The following is a 15,818-nucleotide window of genomic DNA, read 5'->3' on the forward strand; positions in this document are numbered from 1 at the left end:
GGCCTTTTTGTCTCACTCTTCACCTTGCGCACACACACTCTGACCCCTGTCTGAACGGCAGGAATTATTTTACATTCCACTAGACTGAAAACATGTCGGTCAGGTGAGCTTCCAAGGTCAAACCCCAACAGAGCGCCGCTATCAGCGAAAGCGGCAGCACTATCAACACAGGAATCTAAACAGACACCTCAGCACAGGTTCAAAAGAGCAAACACATTTCAGACTGATGGCATATGAACAAAGTCAATGGAAACTTTCGGTAAAATGAAGCTAAAGCTCTTTTCATTATCATTCCACATGTTTTTATCCATTTCACCGTGTTACATTTGTAGAATATTTGTCTGTTTTATAAATACAATCTATCAAGTCAATAAATTCTCAGTAGGGAAGACATGGTCCTCATTTGGGGTAATGGAAACATAGTGAGCTCACTATGGTAAGAATGAGGTCACTTCTAATGTAAAGAGACCTGCGGCATGCTGAGACTGTCTGGGTTTTCTAGCACAAACCTCACTGGTGCCTTAGATTACAACTCTTTGTAGTCCTGTGAAAGAACTAAATTAGCTGCTTAAATTCTGATTGCAGACTGGTGGAAGGTCTTAAAACAGTGGCGCACCAGTCAAAAAGCTGCAGCCCTTTTTATCTACTTGGAAAAGTAGTTTTACTCAGATCATTTTATGAAAAATGGAATTTCAATGCACATTTTTACTGGCAGAAGTAGAACACATTCAACTAACGCTGCCATCCCCCAAAAGAGGGAATTTAGAGTGCAAAATTCCTTATGTCTACCACTTGTTGAGTGTCAATGTTTGAAGGTGTAAGGAGATGCCTGTGTAATGTGTAATCAGATCTGTATGGATGTGCTCTTTAAGTGGGTTATACTTCATGTTGAGCTTTCTGATGTTGACTCCCAAGGATACTCCCTTTCTCCAAGGCTTCGCTAGACTCAGCTAATAGATTCCAGTCGCTTGACACAGTATGGTTCGGCTCTCTTTGCTTTTCTAGGGAGAAGACCTCAATCAAAGCAGATATGACATACCAATATTTCTAAGAAAAAAAAACCTTTGAACTATTCAGCTGACTTTGATCAAAAAGACACAAAGAGAACGGAAAAAATATTTTCCTGACGTATTTATTGTTCATTTGACATTACAAAATAACAGGTAGGAGTATAAACAGCACTTTGGGTAGAAACTATAGTACAAATGTTTATATAAAAGCTTCACTAATAATTAAAAAAGACACATACAAAACCAAAATAACAAAGACATCCTCATGTCAGTGTGCAAATGAGTTTATACAGACAGAAACGCTTCCATATGAGGCTACGCTTCTAGATAAATTATTTAAATAGCATATATCTACACACATGAAATAACCTCAACATAAAACAAACACAATAATTTATCAAAAAATGCACAAGAAAAATACATATAGCACAATATAGTCAAGACAACAATTCTTTAATCCTTTCCTGCTTGGGCTTCTTTTGCTACAAAAATATCTTATATACAGCATATAAATGATATTAAAGTCTTGCTAAAAAAAAAAAAAAAAAAAAAAAAAAGAAGCCAACCAATTTATACTCTGTTGCTAAGACAAGTGATTCTTGTGTATTGCTGGCCTCAATACAAAAAGAATTAATGAGGTAATATTTGTACATTAAGGGTTTCCTTTGTTTTTCCCTTGTCAGAAATGTACACACATGCTCAGGCACACCAGTCATGCACACTGTGCAGAAGCAGAATATTCAGAGATACTGTAAGTGATGCCTATCTTTTACTTATTACGGTTTTGTTCAGATGTAATGTTTTATCTTGCCATTAGCTGAACTCATTATGTATTTATAAGGTCTATTGGAATAGGTTGCTGGCAATGGTTTAAGATGGCAAGAAGCGACAATTATAGTCTATATAATGAATAGGTAAAGAAGCATACAAATAGCCATACTTACATTGGTTGACAAGAAATAGACTGGCCCTTGCTGGTAACGTCCCTTTACATGTTCAGTGAGGATTAAAGATACTGTCATTAACATTTGTTCATAATTACTGTTCCAAAGCAGTCTATAATATGGATGCTTTGGGGCCCTGTGCTGTCCTGAATTTTGTGCTCTTCTAATTTATTCTAGTGCTCTTTCCTGAGAATACTAGTGATAGTGTTCTGGGCCAGCCCTAAGCCTCAGCTAAATTCAAGGCCATGTATATACAGGTCAGCATGACTGTGGGGAAGGTTACTTGAAATGAAAAGAAAATTTAACTTATTTATCTTCATAACTAAACTATTTTGGTGGCACACATGCACAAACACACAATCAACATTCACTCTCTTTGATAGTAACAGTCAGTCCATACTGTCCATGGTCCCTCAACAGTTCCTTCAAGGGGTTTTATTTCCCCAATCTAAGAAAGTTCTCTTACTGCTTTCTTCATGCTGAACCAAATATCCACAGCAGATGAATATTATTGCTCAAAAAATAAAAATAAAAAAAGGAATACTCTTCCCTTTGGTCCCTCATCAACAGTGGAATACCACCAACTGACAACAGTTCGGGTGTGCAAAGCAATAAATGTGGCCTTCCTTCAATGTAGATCAGAGCCACATGGTGAGAAGGCCAGTTTCTTCTGAGCAGAGCTGCGCTCATAATTTGAGTTTGGTACAGTGGTGCAGAATCATCATTGAACTTTCATTTGGCTTTAAGTCCTGAGGTCACTTTACCTCACTTGCTCTTGTCATTCCTCCAATGTGCATTTCTCAAAGGAAAAGTTAAAGAGATATTCATCCAGGTCTCGTACTATATACTCATACAGGCTGATACATTCATCTATAAGGTGCTGTGGTCCAATTATGTATCTGAAAGAGAATAGTGCAAGAAACACATTAGATACATTAGAAATATAATCCAGAATTGTGTTACTCTATTGTGCATTTCATTGTCAAAACTATCATTGATAAGTTGTGCAAATGTCTTACCTCTGCATTCGTATTTGAGGTCTGAAAAGTAAACCATCTCCTGAGAGAAGACATACAAGCCTAGTCGTCCTCCTGCATACGTCTTGTCATAGATGTTTCCAGAATCAGCCATGATTCTCTTGCCTTCATACATTACCACCCTAAACAAAAAAATAGAAAAATGTAAACTCATTGCCATTTTAAATAAGGAGTAAATATTTATAATTGACTTAAAGAGAATGTCTTGAGGATTGAGACTGACCTAATGAGTCCAGACTTAGGTCTGTGAGTGAGATGCCATCTGTAAGCAGTAAAGTCTTTCCAGCCAATGTTCTTGGGGTCGTGCCACAGAGTACGCACCTGGAAAAGAAGAATTACAAGTTTTAAAAGTGAAAAGCAGAGAACATTGTATAAACGACGATTTCATGCCTGAAGTCCTGATCAAATCAATCTGCAGCCCACCTGTCCTGGGGTGTCTCCGGTGTGCCACAGGGCATTCCTTAGATGCTCTCCAGGCCCAGTGGTGGAGTTGACCACTTTGATAGACAGGCCAGAGTATCCCTGAGCTCTCGTGGGTGTGTGGGACCAGTATGTCTGTGTGATCTGTTTCCACATCACTGTGTAGAAGCGTGAGCTGGACTGGTAACCAAACACAAACCCGGCATAATCGTCATCTCTGTCAGTGTTGATGAAGAATGTTCCACTGAAGTCCACTGCGCTAAACTCATCAAAACCTGAAATGAGAAAGGAGATTGTTAGAACAGGTTAACATGACTTAGTGTTTGTGGGACTGTAGTACAATGTCTATGAGTATTTTACATACCAACAGCAATGCCAGGGTCGCAGTTGACAGTCTGGACCAACTCCTTGCCCTGATGCCGGACAACCCAGTTAGGATCAATCTGAGAGGTGCCTTTGGGATCCAGAGGAACCATCTGGAATCTGCGGAAGTCTGTTTCACTGATGGCAAAGTTTTCTGGGCACACGTCATAGATGTCCAGAACATTGTCTTGGTCAAAATCGTCTTTGCACACATCACCGCGGCCATCACCTGAGAGAAAAATATAAACATGGATTTACAAAGATGGAAACTATGGATAAGGAAATTACTAGACTAATCAAGATGCTCTGTGGGTGGATAGCAAATCTAACAAATTCTCTGCAGACCCTATCAGCACTGAGAAAGTGACTCACCATCGGAGTCGAGTTGATCAGGGTTATAGGCCAGTCGACAGTTGTCTTTGTCATCAGGAATGCCATCATTGTCATCATCATGGTCACAGGCGTCTCCCTTGCCGTCTTTGTCGTGGTCTGCCTGATTAGCATTGGGGATGTACGGGCAGTTGTCCAAATTGTTCTGGTGACCATCCTCATCAATGTCTTGGTTGTTGTCACATTTGTCTCCTACGCGATCTGAGTCAGAGTCGATCTGTAGGGGAGGAGAATTCCTTTATGATGAGATTTCTCAAAGACTGACTCTCACACTATGAGACGCTTGTCCTCACTTCAAATAACTCCACTGTTTTTCATCAGCCTCGATATGAAAGGTGCTACTCTGGAACTAATTTAAATGTAGGCCCTTGTCTGGAGGTATGCAAGCAATGCCTCTTTAGACAAGTACTCAGTGTCTTCACCAAGTTAAATACATGCATTCATATTTGTTGCTGAAAGTTGATAAATAGAGAAGAAAAGCCAGCATGTTGCATTCTTTTCTTCAAAGCAGTCACATTCCAGTCTTTCATTAAAGCAGGTGCAATTTGACGTTACCTGATCAGGGTTGTGCTCCAGAGGGCAATTGTCACAGTGGTCTCCCACTCCGTCTCTGTCAGTGTCTCTCTGGTCCACATTATACACATATGGGCAATTGTCGTTCTCATTTAGAACGCCTGTGGAGTGAAAACATGCTTAACTTAGACTTTGTGACTAAACAAATGGTTTTAAGACTAAAGGAACGCTTAAAAGATAACAAAGATGGAATCTAGAGTGATTGCTTACCATCACCATCAATGTCAATGGCACAGGCGTCACCCTCTCCATTGTTGTCAGTGTCCGTTTGGTCAGTATTAGCCTCAAACACGCAGTTGTCACAGCGGTCACCAATATCATCTCTGTCTGCATCATACTGGGCAGGGTTGTACACTTTGGGGCAGTTATCCTAATTTGAAAGAAATGTTTTGAAATATTTAATTCATTGAAATGGTGCACAATCTAAATGTCTTCACTTCAAGAAATTTTACTAATAGTTTGACAGCTATTGCTTTCTGAGTTCTGTTTTTTCTTCCTTTTGCTGGAATGTGATATTCCACTGCAAGTCAGCTGGTGATTTTTACCACAGCATTTTTCTAGCCCAACTTTCCAAATCCACACTAGGAATTATAGGCAACAAGCCACCTCATTCTCAGTTCTGGCTTCACACCAAAACTATATTACACTATTGGTAGTCTACTGGTTTTCCACTTAAATTCTCTGGTGAAAGCCTACAAACATGCAGACTTAACATTCCTATTGCCCAGAGGAAGGATGGCTACTGCTGATTGCTATGTGTGGTCTGTGAGGAAAGCACCGTTTTGGGTTTAAAAAAAAAACTGCAAAGATGACTCACCCTATCATCGGGGATCCCATCATTGTCATCATCATGGTCACATTCATCACCAAGCCCATCTTTGTCATGATCTTCTTGGCCAGAGTTGGGAAGGTTGGGGCAGTTATCCTGTAAAGAAACAAAGGAGTGGTTAAGGAGACAATCATCACAATAAGAGTCTCTAGATGTGTAATAATGGCCTTTTGCTCTTGTGTTCATGTGGGGTCTGGATACCTTTTTGCAGTGGTATGTAGCATTCTCCACACACAACAGATCAATGTTGGGCCATCCGTCCAAGTCACTGTCCTCTCCGCAAATATGGCCATTCCCAGCATACCCTGGCTTACACTCACAACGGAACATGGAGTCGGAGAAGATACCCAAGTAGATGCAGTTTGCATTTTTATTGCAGTCGTGGCTACCGTCCTTGCAAGGGTTACGGGGTGTGCAAACCTAAAGCAAATTACAGAGGGTTAAAAGATGCAAAGAGCAAACCAACCAACCACAAGCAATAAATGTAAGTAAAATTTCAAACCTGTTTTTTTGCAGTGGCCTGTTCCACTCCTCTTCCAAAAGGCTGAGGGCCAGAGTAACGTGCAGGGCAGGGCAAACAGTTGTATCCTGGCTCTGTGTTTTCACAACGATGGACTCCGTTATGGGTATGGCAAGCATCAGGGACTTCTTTGCACTCATCAATATCTTTGCAGGTGATTCCATTCCCTTTGTAGCCAAGTGGACACTTGCCACACCTGAAAGAGCCATCAGGGAAGCTGGTGCACCTTGCACCAGGGAAGCATGGGTTTGACAGGCAACCATCTGTAGAAAAAATAACTGGTTTTTAAAAGTGTCATGTATTTGGAAATATGTGTTCTTTCATTGACATCTAAGTAAATGCTCACCAATAGGGCAGTCCTGTGTGTTACAGCGTTGAGTCATAACACCATCACCAACACAATCCTTTCCTCCATACTTGGGGACAGGATCAGAGCAGAGACGTTTCCTAGTCTGGATTCCACCACCACAGGTAACAGCACAGGTGTCCCAAGGTGACCAGGGTCCCCAACCTCCATTGACTGAAAAAAACATTTTTAATTATTAAATTGCCCTGAACATCTACAGTGTAACATGAGTTTGACTTTGAAATGTGACTTACTGGGGCAAGGTGATTTTTGGCAGATTTGTGTCTCACGTCCTTCTCCCTGGCAGTCCCTGCCTCCCATCTGTGGTGTGGGGGAGTTGCAGAGGCGTATCCGGGTGATGACACCCTCACCACAGGTCACAGAGCAGGAAGACCAGGGTGACCAATGGCTCCATCCTCCATCCTGTTTGACTGTGAGCAATACATATAGAATTGGTTTATCATCCTCTCCAGCTGAGAATACATTATCTTATTGATGAAGTTCACAAAATTGACTTAGTAAACTTACAGCGCTTGTCACATTCCTGTAGGTAGCAGTCCCGGGTCTGGACAGATGTGCCATCACAGTTGCTGTTGATGCGATCACAGGAGCGTCCACGCTGCTGGATGCCCCGTCCACATGTTACTGAACAATGGGTCCATTCAGACCACTGTGACCAGCCATCCTCTGCATAGTCATTTGCTGTAGGAGGCAAGACCAAGAATGAATATTTTCTCATAACTTTTTAACAGTTAGAGGAGCAATGTATATAAATGGACACTTACATGTTCCACAGCGAGGACAGCACTGTCCATCAGGTACGGTGGCGTTAGCACAGGGCATCAGAGGGCAGGAGATTTTGCGGCAGATAGTAGCAGAGTTCTGCACAGAGGAACAGTTCGATTAGTACAAGGATAATGAGTTAGTCAAATGGCTGAATCGTAACAAAATAAAATAAGCATTCTTGGTACTGTTCCAAACCTAATTACAATATTTCACAAAGCTGTGTCCTTCTATCAGCGACATGACACTCTTGCTGTGTTAATACAACACAATTCTGACTCACTCTCTCCCACTATCACCTGACTAATTACACAATGTATGATCTCCCTTTGTGAAGGAAAAAAGCCTCATGCTGCGTTCTTCAAGTGTTGATAAGTCAGAAGTAAAGGAAAGGTGAACGGACCAGTATAAAAACTTCTATCACTTCATTTGAGCTGAGATACAGAAAAGGCAGCTGTACTTTATCAGCAGCTGCATTCTAACAGGTGATGACACTTACCTGGCAGGTGCACTCAGTGCAGCCATCCACAGTCCATTCTTCTTTGTCCTTGTGAACGACACCATTGTGGAAGCAAACCCCGCTGTGGATGTTCATTTGGTTTTTCAGCATAAGGCTATCCTCAGACTGGGGGAAAACAGAGGAAAGAGCAGAAGAAGGGGGTTACTCAGGATGGAGTATGGAAAACTTTCACTTTGCCAAGGTTCCAATACAAATGAATCACCGACCGACACCATGATTAAGACATTGCTTGACTCTAGTGAAGCAGTGCAAATGCAACCGACAGCCAAACATATTTGTGTATTCACATGGGTCTCATTAAGAACTTGGCCAGTGACTGCCATTACAGCGACAAGTGGCTCTGCACTGGGAATGCGTTAACTGGCAGCAGCGGAAAAGAGAGAGAGGAGAGGAAAAGAGGGAGTGAATGGTGACAAAGAGCAGACCCTGATGGCCCTTGGAGCTTACCACTTTGCGGAGCTCATTCGACAGCTGTTTAACAACCACACCGAGTCCCTTGAGCTCCCTAAACATGCTTGTGATGTCCTCACAAGAGAAGCCGCAGACAGACTGCAGATCTGAGTAGAGAAGGGGAAAAAAGTCCAGTAAATTACACTAGCCCTTAAAAGTTAAAACTGTCCAGTAGAGCAGATAGACAGCTATGTTAACTTTGAGGAGGTAAAATCTCACCTTTGGCTTTGTGGCCAGTGTAGTCAGTCCTAATAGCAGGGCTGGAACCATTGACTGGGTTGTCCAGGGTCATGACATCAGTTAAAGGAGCTGCAGGGCAAAGGGGAGAGCTGCATGAATTTCTATTCACAAGCTTGGAAAATGGGTAACAAAATTCTTATGTGTGTATGTATTTCCATTTGTGTCTGTCATATTGAACATTTTACAGACTTACCTCCTGTTTGGCATCCTTTATTTCTTAGTATAGCATCCAGAGTGGTGCCAAAGACAAAGCGCACATTCTGAAGCACTCCCTGAAATCAGATGAACATTGAATCATTTTCATTATTTAGGTTTTTACAGGATTAAAATGTTTGTCAATGCAAGATGCAGCACACATATGTTTTAACTCTGTATCATTCTGTGTGAAAATGCAAAACCACTCACCATAAATCTATCTTTCACTGCTCCCTTTCCAATCCTGAGCCTTGAAATATCTGCGATTTCCTGGGTCAGCAGTTTTTGGATTGGCAAATCCATCTCTGACACATTGATCTCTTCACAGCCCACAAAAAGTTGCGCACGGTCATCCTGAACGAACAGAGTGATGTTCTTCCAGTGTCCAGTGGCCAAATCCGCATCCTCTATGGACACCAGATGCTGCTGGTTCATGGTGGAGTAGACCACATCCAAAGTGTTCGCCCTCCCGTTGGAAATAATCTCGAAAACGGGTCCGGATCCGTCATTCTTCTCAATGGTTAAAATGCTACCCCTGGATTTCTTAAACTGCTTCAGGTTGACCAGGAGGAGGAAACCCCTTTCCGCTTGGATGGAGTCGATGAGGTCCCTGAAGGAGGTGTCAGGGACCTGGGGGATCAGATCTGCGTTCAGGACCTTGTATGCCGGACTGTATGGATCTGCTCCTTTCACCAAAGTCACTCCATTGCCTCTTTTGTTTACCCGGGCCAAGTCGAATAAGTCATAAACACTGTTATCATCTCGACTCTCTGCGGTGACAGAAAAGAACAGAAACGGTCACTTTTTCCTCTTATAATAACAGTGCGTAAAACAAAAGCAGGGACAAAACACAATAATGTGCCAGTTTCATTTGTGACAGTTGGAACAGCAAAAAACAAAAGAAAGAAAAGATAATATAAAAACATCATTTCAATATATTGGCAGATTTCAAGACTTAGTTTCAAGAATAGTTATTTAAAAGCCTTAAAAGAGACATTTTCCTTTCTCACCTGCCAGTCTTGCGCCTTCACAACTCCAAAGCATCAAAAGCAGAAAGATGCCACACAGCATCATGTCGACAACTCAAGTCAATCCTATTACAAAGAATAATAATAATAATAAAAAAAAACAGTTTTACACTTTTAGAATCTGGGCTGCATCTATTCATCAGTTAATAATAAGAAATAAAACAAGTCTACAAACCTTTAAATAGTTAAAGTAGAAAAAAATAGTAGGAAAAAAGTCCGATTCTTCTTTTTTTTATCCTCTTTTTCTTTGTTCTTTCAGGAGCTTTTTCGTTTCCAGTTGAAAGTTGCAAAGTCTTTCTGAGCTCCTCTCTTGTTTATTTCCGATGCTTAGGCTTATTCTACTGACTTACTCCACTCATACAAGTACTATTTAAATAGTTTAAGGACATTCCTAAGGTCCTCTCTGGACCAATAGGATGGCTGTACGAAATAGGGACGTCCTTGTTTTCTTACCTCACAGCCAGTCAGAGTAACATCCGAGACGCACACATAGGGGAAAAATGCATTCCAGAGCTGAATATCCATCACCGGACAAATATTTCATACACGCACCACAGCCAAATGGTCGTTTCCGGTTAAATAAAAGTTTAATTATTCGACCAGAGTCTAAGCATTATTCTGAGGAAAAAAATCATATAATAAAATGTAGTTTTAATATAATATAATATAATATAATATAATATAATATAATATAAAAACAGTGGGAAGATCTAAATGGAAAAATAAAAAAAAAATCACTGACAGCTTATATTAAACACTTAATTACAGGTTTATTCCTACACATAGATCAGTTGTGTGCATTATTTATGACACGTAGCAGGATATTTACTGATTTATGATTTACTTCCCATCTTGCTATTTATAGACTGTCCACCAGGGGACACTTTGAGTAATGAATGGAAGTTAAATAAGTACTAGTCTAAGGATATTAGGAGGATTACATCTCTCTGCTCTGTGAGGAGTATGAGACTATTGAATGGATGTATTGGAGGAGAAACTTGTTGCAAGTACAAGGATGAGCTAAAAGGTTGAGACGGACTGTTTTATGTACACTGCAAATAACAATAAGATTATAATTTTGACACCTTCAGAGTCAAAATCAACAGTCATTATCTAGAAAACTAAGGACCAAGTAAGATTACTTTGCCTTGTTGCATATTGTAAATAAACTAAACGAATAAAAAAAAAAAAAAACTAACACTGATTTGCTGTGTATACTATCTTTCTATGTATGTTACAACCCAAAAGGTGAAACATATTTACAAAGGACACTGGGAGTCAAGGAGTATAATTCGAAAGAACATATTTTATTGTATTGCATTTATTTTCGTTCTTTGTCGATTCTCTTCTTTGGTTGAAAACAAGCTGATTTTAATGGAGCAGCATCAAACCCCCTTTTAAACCCCATGACCAAAATAACAAAAAAAAAAAAGACCAGAGTGGACCGGCAAAATAAACATCACTGTTTATATTTATAGCATTCATTCATTCATTGTAGGTTATAGTATTCTACAAATGGTGTGTAAATGCGTACAATAAAACCTTAACAACAAATGAGAAAAGAATAAGCTACTAGAACTAACAAGGAACAGAGGTCTTTAAAATACCCCGATTCAGAACCAAAGGAAAAGAAAAGTATATCTCAGTAAAATGAGTCAATTTATGGAACAATCAATATAGAAATAAAATAATTAAATCTAGCAAAAAAAAAAAAAAAAACAGTAAATCTAGGATATTAAGAAATTATGCCACAGGAAATTAATTTGGTAAACTGGAGATGATGTTGAATAAATCATGTATTAAATGATGAATTGCGGCAGTAAGTAAGAACAAATATTGTATTAAGATGCTGATTTCACAATTCTGTTTAAGATTACTACTGTAAATGCACAAATACCTTAACAAGGGACAGAAAATGTAAAATCGTTCTTCTTACTCCTCCTTTTCATTCATAATGGGATCATTTTACTGACTTAAAAAAGCAAATTTTCTTTTTCTGAGTCTTTCTTTTATCTTATAATGAAATAAAATAAAAACATTCCTTTTCTAGCTTATCTCCACTACCAACAGGTGAAGGCAGGGGACACCCTGGACATGTCACCAGTTCATCAGAGGGGTTAAACAAATGTCTTTGAAAAAACAAAAAATGTATTTGATAATGTTCCACCTGCTTTTGTATATCAGGCCTCTTTGATAATATTGTTAATATTTAGTTTATGGATGATTCATTTCATGTGATTATGCAGATCATGTTTATACCTGCATTTTTCACATATTTTTCCACATTCCTTCCTTCTAAATTGGAGACATTACTGAGCAGATGAAAGTTCAGGTTCACGTCTGAGCATTTGACCTATGACCCTCTATCTACAGAGTGAAATATGACTATTTTAGTTTTTTTTAATAAAAATTAGTGTTTGCATTTTGTAAAACCGAAGTATGCAGGTGTGAGAAATAGGTCAAAGCTGAAGTGAGAGAGTGAGTTTGTGATGAAGATGAAAGCCTTCTGGGAAACACAGAGAAGAGAGGCGCCTACATGTGCACTCACATAAGGCCCGTCTATAAATAGGTTAGATATATGGACGTCTGATAGTGAAGAGACACAACATCTGGATTCCTGTTCTTCAGGTAGAGTACCAGTAACCTACAGGTTTTTATGACCCATGATGCCTCTGTGACATGAGATTTACAACACGTAGCGCTCACCTCGGTGAAACTTTACAGGAAGTGATAAGATGGTAACGCCTCACAGGTCAAGCTGTCTTTCTAACGGAAAATGTCTCGACGTGTGTGAAATGGGACTTAGGCCGGATCAGTTTCACTAGAGGGTTTTTTGAGAGATCATAGTCTGGTGTGACCGGGCACATCTCTGTGGGTGTGACTGTGACCTCACAGCGTGGGAGGTGTAACTGACAAGACAGTGTTGGAAGTCAAGACACTTGCCAAGTTCTGATGAATACCTACCATTCGGAGCCAAAAGTACAACGGAAACAGCCAACAGATAGCCAGTGTTTACTGTGCAGTGTTTCCTAGGAATTTCTCCAAACTGTGGGGTATAACAGTCTAACACATCAGTGGGTGGGAGACATTTTTTTATCCTCCTACTAAAGATCCTATCATAAGTTATTAGGTACAACTGCAGGAGTAAGTATGTCTAAACAGTTTCATTTTTATTAGAACCCTGAGGGAACACAAGCACCTACTTCTGGCTAATGATAAGACTATAGCCTCCCACTTAATGTATGCCTGCACCTTACTGAATGATAAATGTTGCATTGAATGTTTATGTTGTCAGCTGAATGTTAGACGTCAATGCAATTATTTGTAATAGCATTACATTAATGAAATATAATTTTGCAAAACTTCACACTATATATTTATCCTTTCTGTTGCCCTTAGTATTGAGAATATATCATATGTCTTTTGTTAATGTTGTTGACTACCTAAATATATATATATATATATATATATATATATATATATATATTCTGCAACCTTTCTACATTTAGAGCAGTGGAATCCGTTTTTGTTCCTCCACGGAGCCTAAACTTACAAAACATCATGAACTGCGACAGATCTACATTTCTACTGAGTTTTCCACAGTCAAAACACTATTTCTCAAGTCTCTTTCTTTATTTTTTTTATGTTTTACATCATTGTTATTTATTTATATATATATATATATATATATATATATATATATATATATATATATATATATATATATATATATATATGTATGTATATATATATATATATATGTATATATATATATATATATATATATATATATATATATATATATATATATATATATTTTTTTTTTTTACATCAATTTAATATTTAAACATTTTTCCATAGTTTTGTCTTGTATGTTTTCTCTTGTAAGATCTTTTACATCATCTCAGTCTTGTTATGTCATTTTTGTCATGTTACTGAATGTTTATTATATAATTTTGTGACTTTCTAGGTCTGTTCTCTGTATTTCACATGGCTTTGTCAAGGTCAACATCTCTAAACTCTTCCAAAGTACACTTTCCATGTGTTTAGATTAGGAAAATAAATTCACACATCATATCATTGCTATATATTTCCCCTGCCAGTTGGTAAACAAATGGAAACAGTTCTGTGACCCATTTTGGAATTTGGAAAACACAGATCTAGAGTACTATGAAATGAAAATCACAGTAAAATGCAAATATTGTAATGTTTATGCAAATCACCGTAACTGACATTAAGCTGAATAGAAAAATGTTTGTGTGATAATGAGTAATATTGTCTGAAGATCTGTCCAGTTATTTGTAGTTTATGTTCCATAAAATCTGAAGGTGAAAATCTACCATACAATTATAACAGACATACAATATGTATTTATTATGAGACAAAAGTGAATGAAATGTGAGAGTATTTGACCCAGTTTCATTGTTCTATTCAAACCAATGAGCCTGCATCATAATTAAATTAGTATTTTTCCGCTCTGTTGGAAATCTGTATCATTCCCTCATTCACCCCAAAATAAGTGGCTGTTTTATGTGTTTACGGCGTAATCGAAACAGCATGCACCACTGGAACAAAATCTGACAACGGGCAGTTTATAGGATTGATATTATGCAACTTATGACGCATTAAATTTGTGTTATCGTTCTGGCAAGTTAAGACCTTTACCTAAAATTTATTTGCTGTGAGTAAGTAATCAAACATTTGTTCTACCTTTCGCCTGGATATGTGCCATTGTTATGTCCCCCATGGCTACAGGTTTACACTGCAGGAAAATAACAAGATGTGTGATTCAAAATGATGGTGCGTATGAAAGACAAGCATGTATTAACATCTTTTTCTAGTGCGTGGCTCGCTCAAACACATTAGTCTTCAGTATGTCTGTCACTAAACAGCCCCAGGGGGGAAGCTGAACTTGTGTAAGTGGTGTTTTTGGATAACGGACATTTTGAGAGTGAATGTGGGAAGAATGAGTAAGAGCCCCTTATGGCTACTGCTCAGACACAGAAGAACATGAGTCACTGATAAACCACCGGCAGCAGCGAGGTGATCATCGGTCACCTTTGACTTTAGAAACTGGTCATGGAGTCCAGACAGTAATGTATAAAGGGTTTGTGCAGCATGTTGAGGAACAGTAACTAACCACCTTATCTTACTGAACACTTGTTTTAACCCTTTATAGCACAGGTGTCAAACATACGGCCCGGGGGCCAAATCCAGCCCACCAAAGGGTTCAATCCGGCCCACAGGATGAATTTGTGAAATGCAAAAATTACTCTGAAGATATTAACAATCAGTGGTGTCAAAATCATTTTAATTCAGGTTCCACATACAGTCCAATTAGATTTCAAGTGGGTCAGAACAGTAAAATACTATCATAATAACCTATAAATAATGACAACCCCACATTTTCTCTTTGATTTTTTGGTGTAAAAAAAGTAAAATTACATGAAAATGTTTACATTACCAAACTATACTTTTACAAAAAAATGTGGATAACCTGAACAAATATGAACAAACGGAAATGTCTTGAGAAAAGTAAATGCAATTTTACCAATATTCTGCCTGTTACTAAATGTTTTGTGTGATTGTAATGCACATGTGTAAATGATAAACTGATAAACTGAGGCAGAATATTGTTAAAATTGCACTTGTTTTTCTTAAGACAATTCAAGTTATTCATGTTATTCAGATTTTTGAGGTAACTTTGTAGATGCAAACCTGCTCTTAATATAATTTTACTTTTTTCACTGTTGTTATTTTACTGGTCCGGCCTACTGGAGATCAAATTGGGCTGAATGTGGCTCCAGAATAAAAATGAGTTTGACACCCCTGCTTTATAGGGCACTCATAGAAATACTCTGAAGTTCAAAATTTCAACCTTAGTGTGCTATTGGAGGACATAACAAGACTTTATTACTTTTGTGAAATTTAAAACAAAAACAAAAAAAAGCATTGTTATGTAGAAAATCAAGGCCAGTGAAGGTACCATATTTGGTTCCTTACCCCTTAAGTGAACAAAAAAAAAAAATCCAAGAAGTAAGTATAAAAAATACAAGAAAAACACATGTAAGGTGAAAAAAAACATGTATTTAGAACATTACAACATCACTTGTAGAACACTACAACATCAGTCCCGATCCAGACACCTGTCCACATCCACATTATCCCTT

The 15,818-nt window shown here is 38.5% G+C and overlaps 1 protein-coding gene across 4 annotated transcripts; it reads right to left on the reverse strand.

Moving 5' to 3' along the window:
* Positions 1–1,116: 1,116 nt before the first annotated feature.
* Positions 1,117–9,999, reverse strand: thbs1a (thrombospondin 1a). 4 transcript variants are annotated; one of them, XM_030127202.1, is made up of 22 exons: positions 9,828–9,999; positions 9,631–9,727; positions 8,831–9,390; positions 8,619–8,697; positions 8,405–8,494; positions 8,183–8,292; positions 7,715–7,840; positions 7,218–7,314; positions 6,961–7,134; positions 6,687–6,863; positions 6,433–6,606; positions 6,069–6,349; positions 5,768–5,986; positions 5,555–5,662; positions 4,948–5,107; positions 4,720–4,838; positions 4,147–4,381; positions 3,776–4,003; positions 3,415–3,686; positions 3,215–3,312; positions 2,974–3,113; positions 1,117–2,853 (listed from the first exon to the last, which is right to left on the reverse strand). In XM_030127202.1, the coding sequence occupies exons 2-22, from the start codon at positions 9,692–9,694 to the stop codon at positions 2,846–2,848; spliced, it is 3,519 nt and encodes a 1,172-aa protein (XP_029983062.1). In that variant the 5' UTR covers positions 9,695–9,727; positions 9,828–9,999; the 3' UTR covers positions 1,117–2,845. The 4 variants fall into 4 exon arrangements, with proteins under 4 accessions (XP_029983062.1, XP_029983061.1, XP_029983060.1 ...); XM_030127201.1 differs by having other exon boundaries at positions 9,631–9,716; positions 9,827–9,999; XM_030127200.1 differs by having other exon boundaries at positions 9,631–9,714; positions 9,824–9,999.
* Between the last annotated feature and the right edge of the window lie 5,819 nt (positions 10,000–15,818).

This window comes from Sphaeramia orbicularis, chromosome 22 (assembly GCF_902148855.1).
Source record: "Sphaeramia orbicularis chromosome 22, fSphaOr1.1, whole genome shotgun sequence".
In the NCBI taxonomy this organism is placed as follows: Eukaryota; Metazoa; Chordata; class Actinopteri; order Kurtiformes; family Apogonidae; genus Sphaeramia; species Sphaeramia orbicularis.

Coding starts and splice junctions, on each gene's coding strand:
- thbs1a (XM_030127202.1), bottom strand. CDS start 9,694: ATGATGCTGTGTGGCATCTTTCTGCTTTTGATGCTTTGGAGTTGTGAA. Junction 4,839..4,947: donor CATTGACATTGATGGTGATG/GTAAGCAATCAC, acceptor TTCACTCCACAG/GCGTTCTAAATGAGAACGAC. Junction 3,114..3,214: donor CCTAAGTCTGGACTCATTAG/GTCAGTCTCAAT, acceptor TTTTTTGTTTAG/GGTGGTAATGTATGAAGGCA.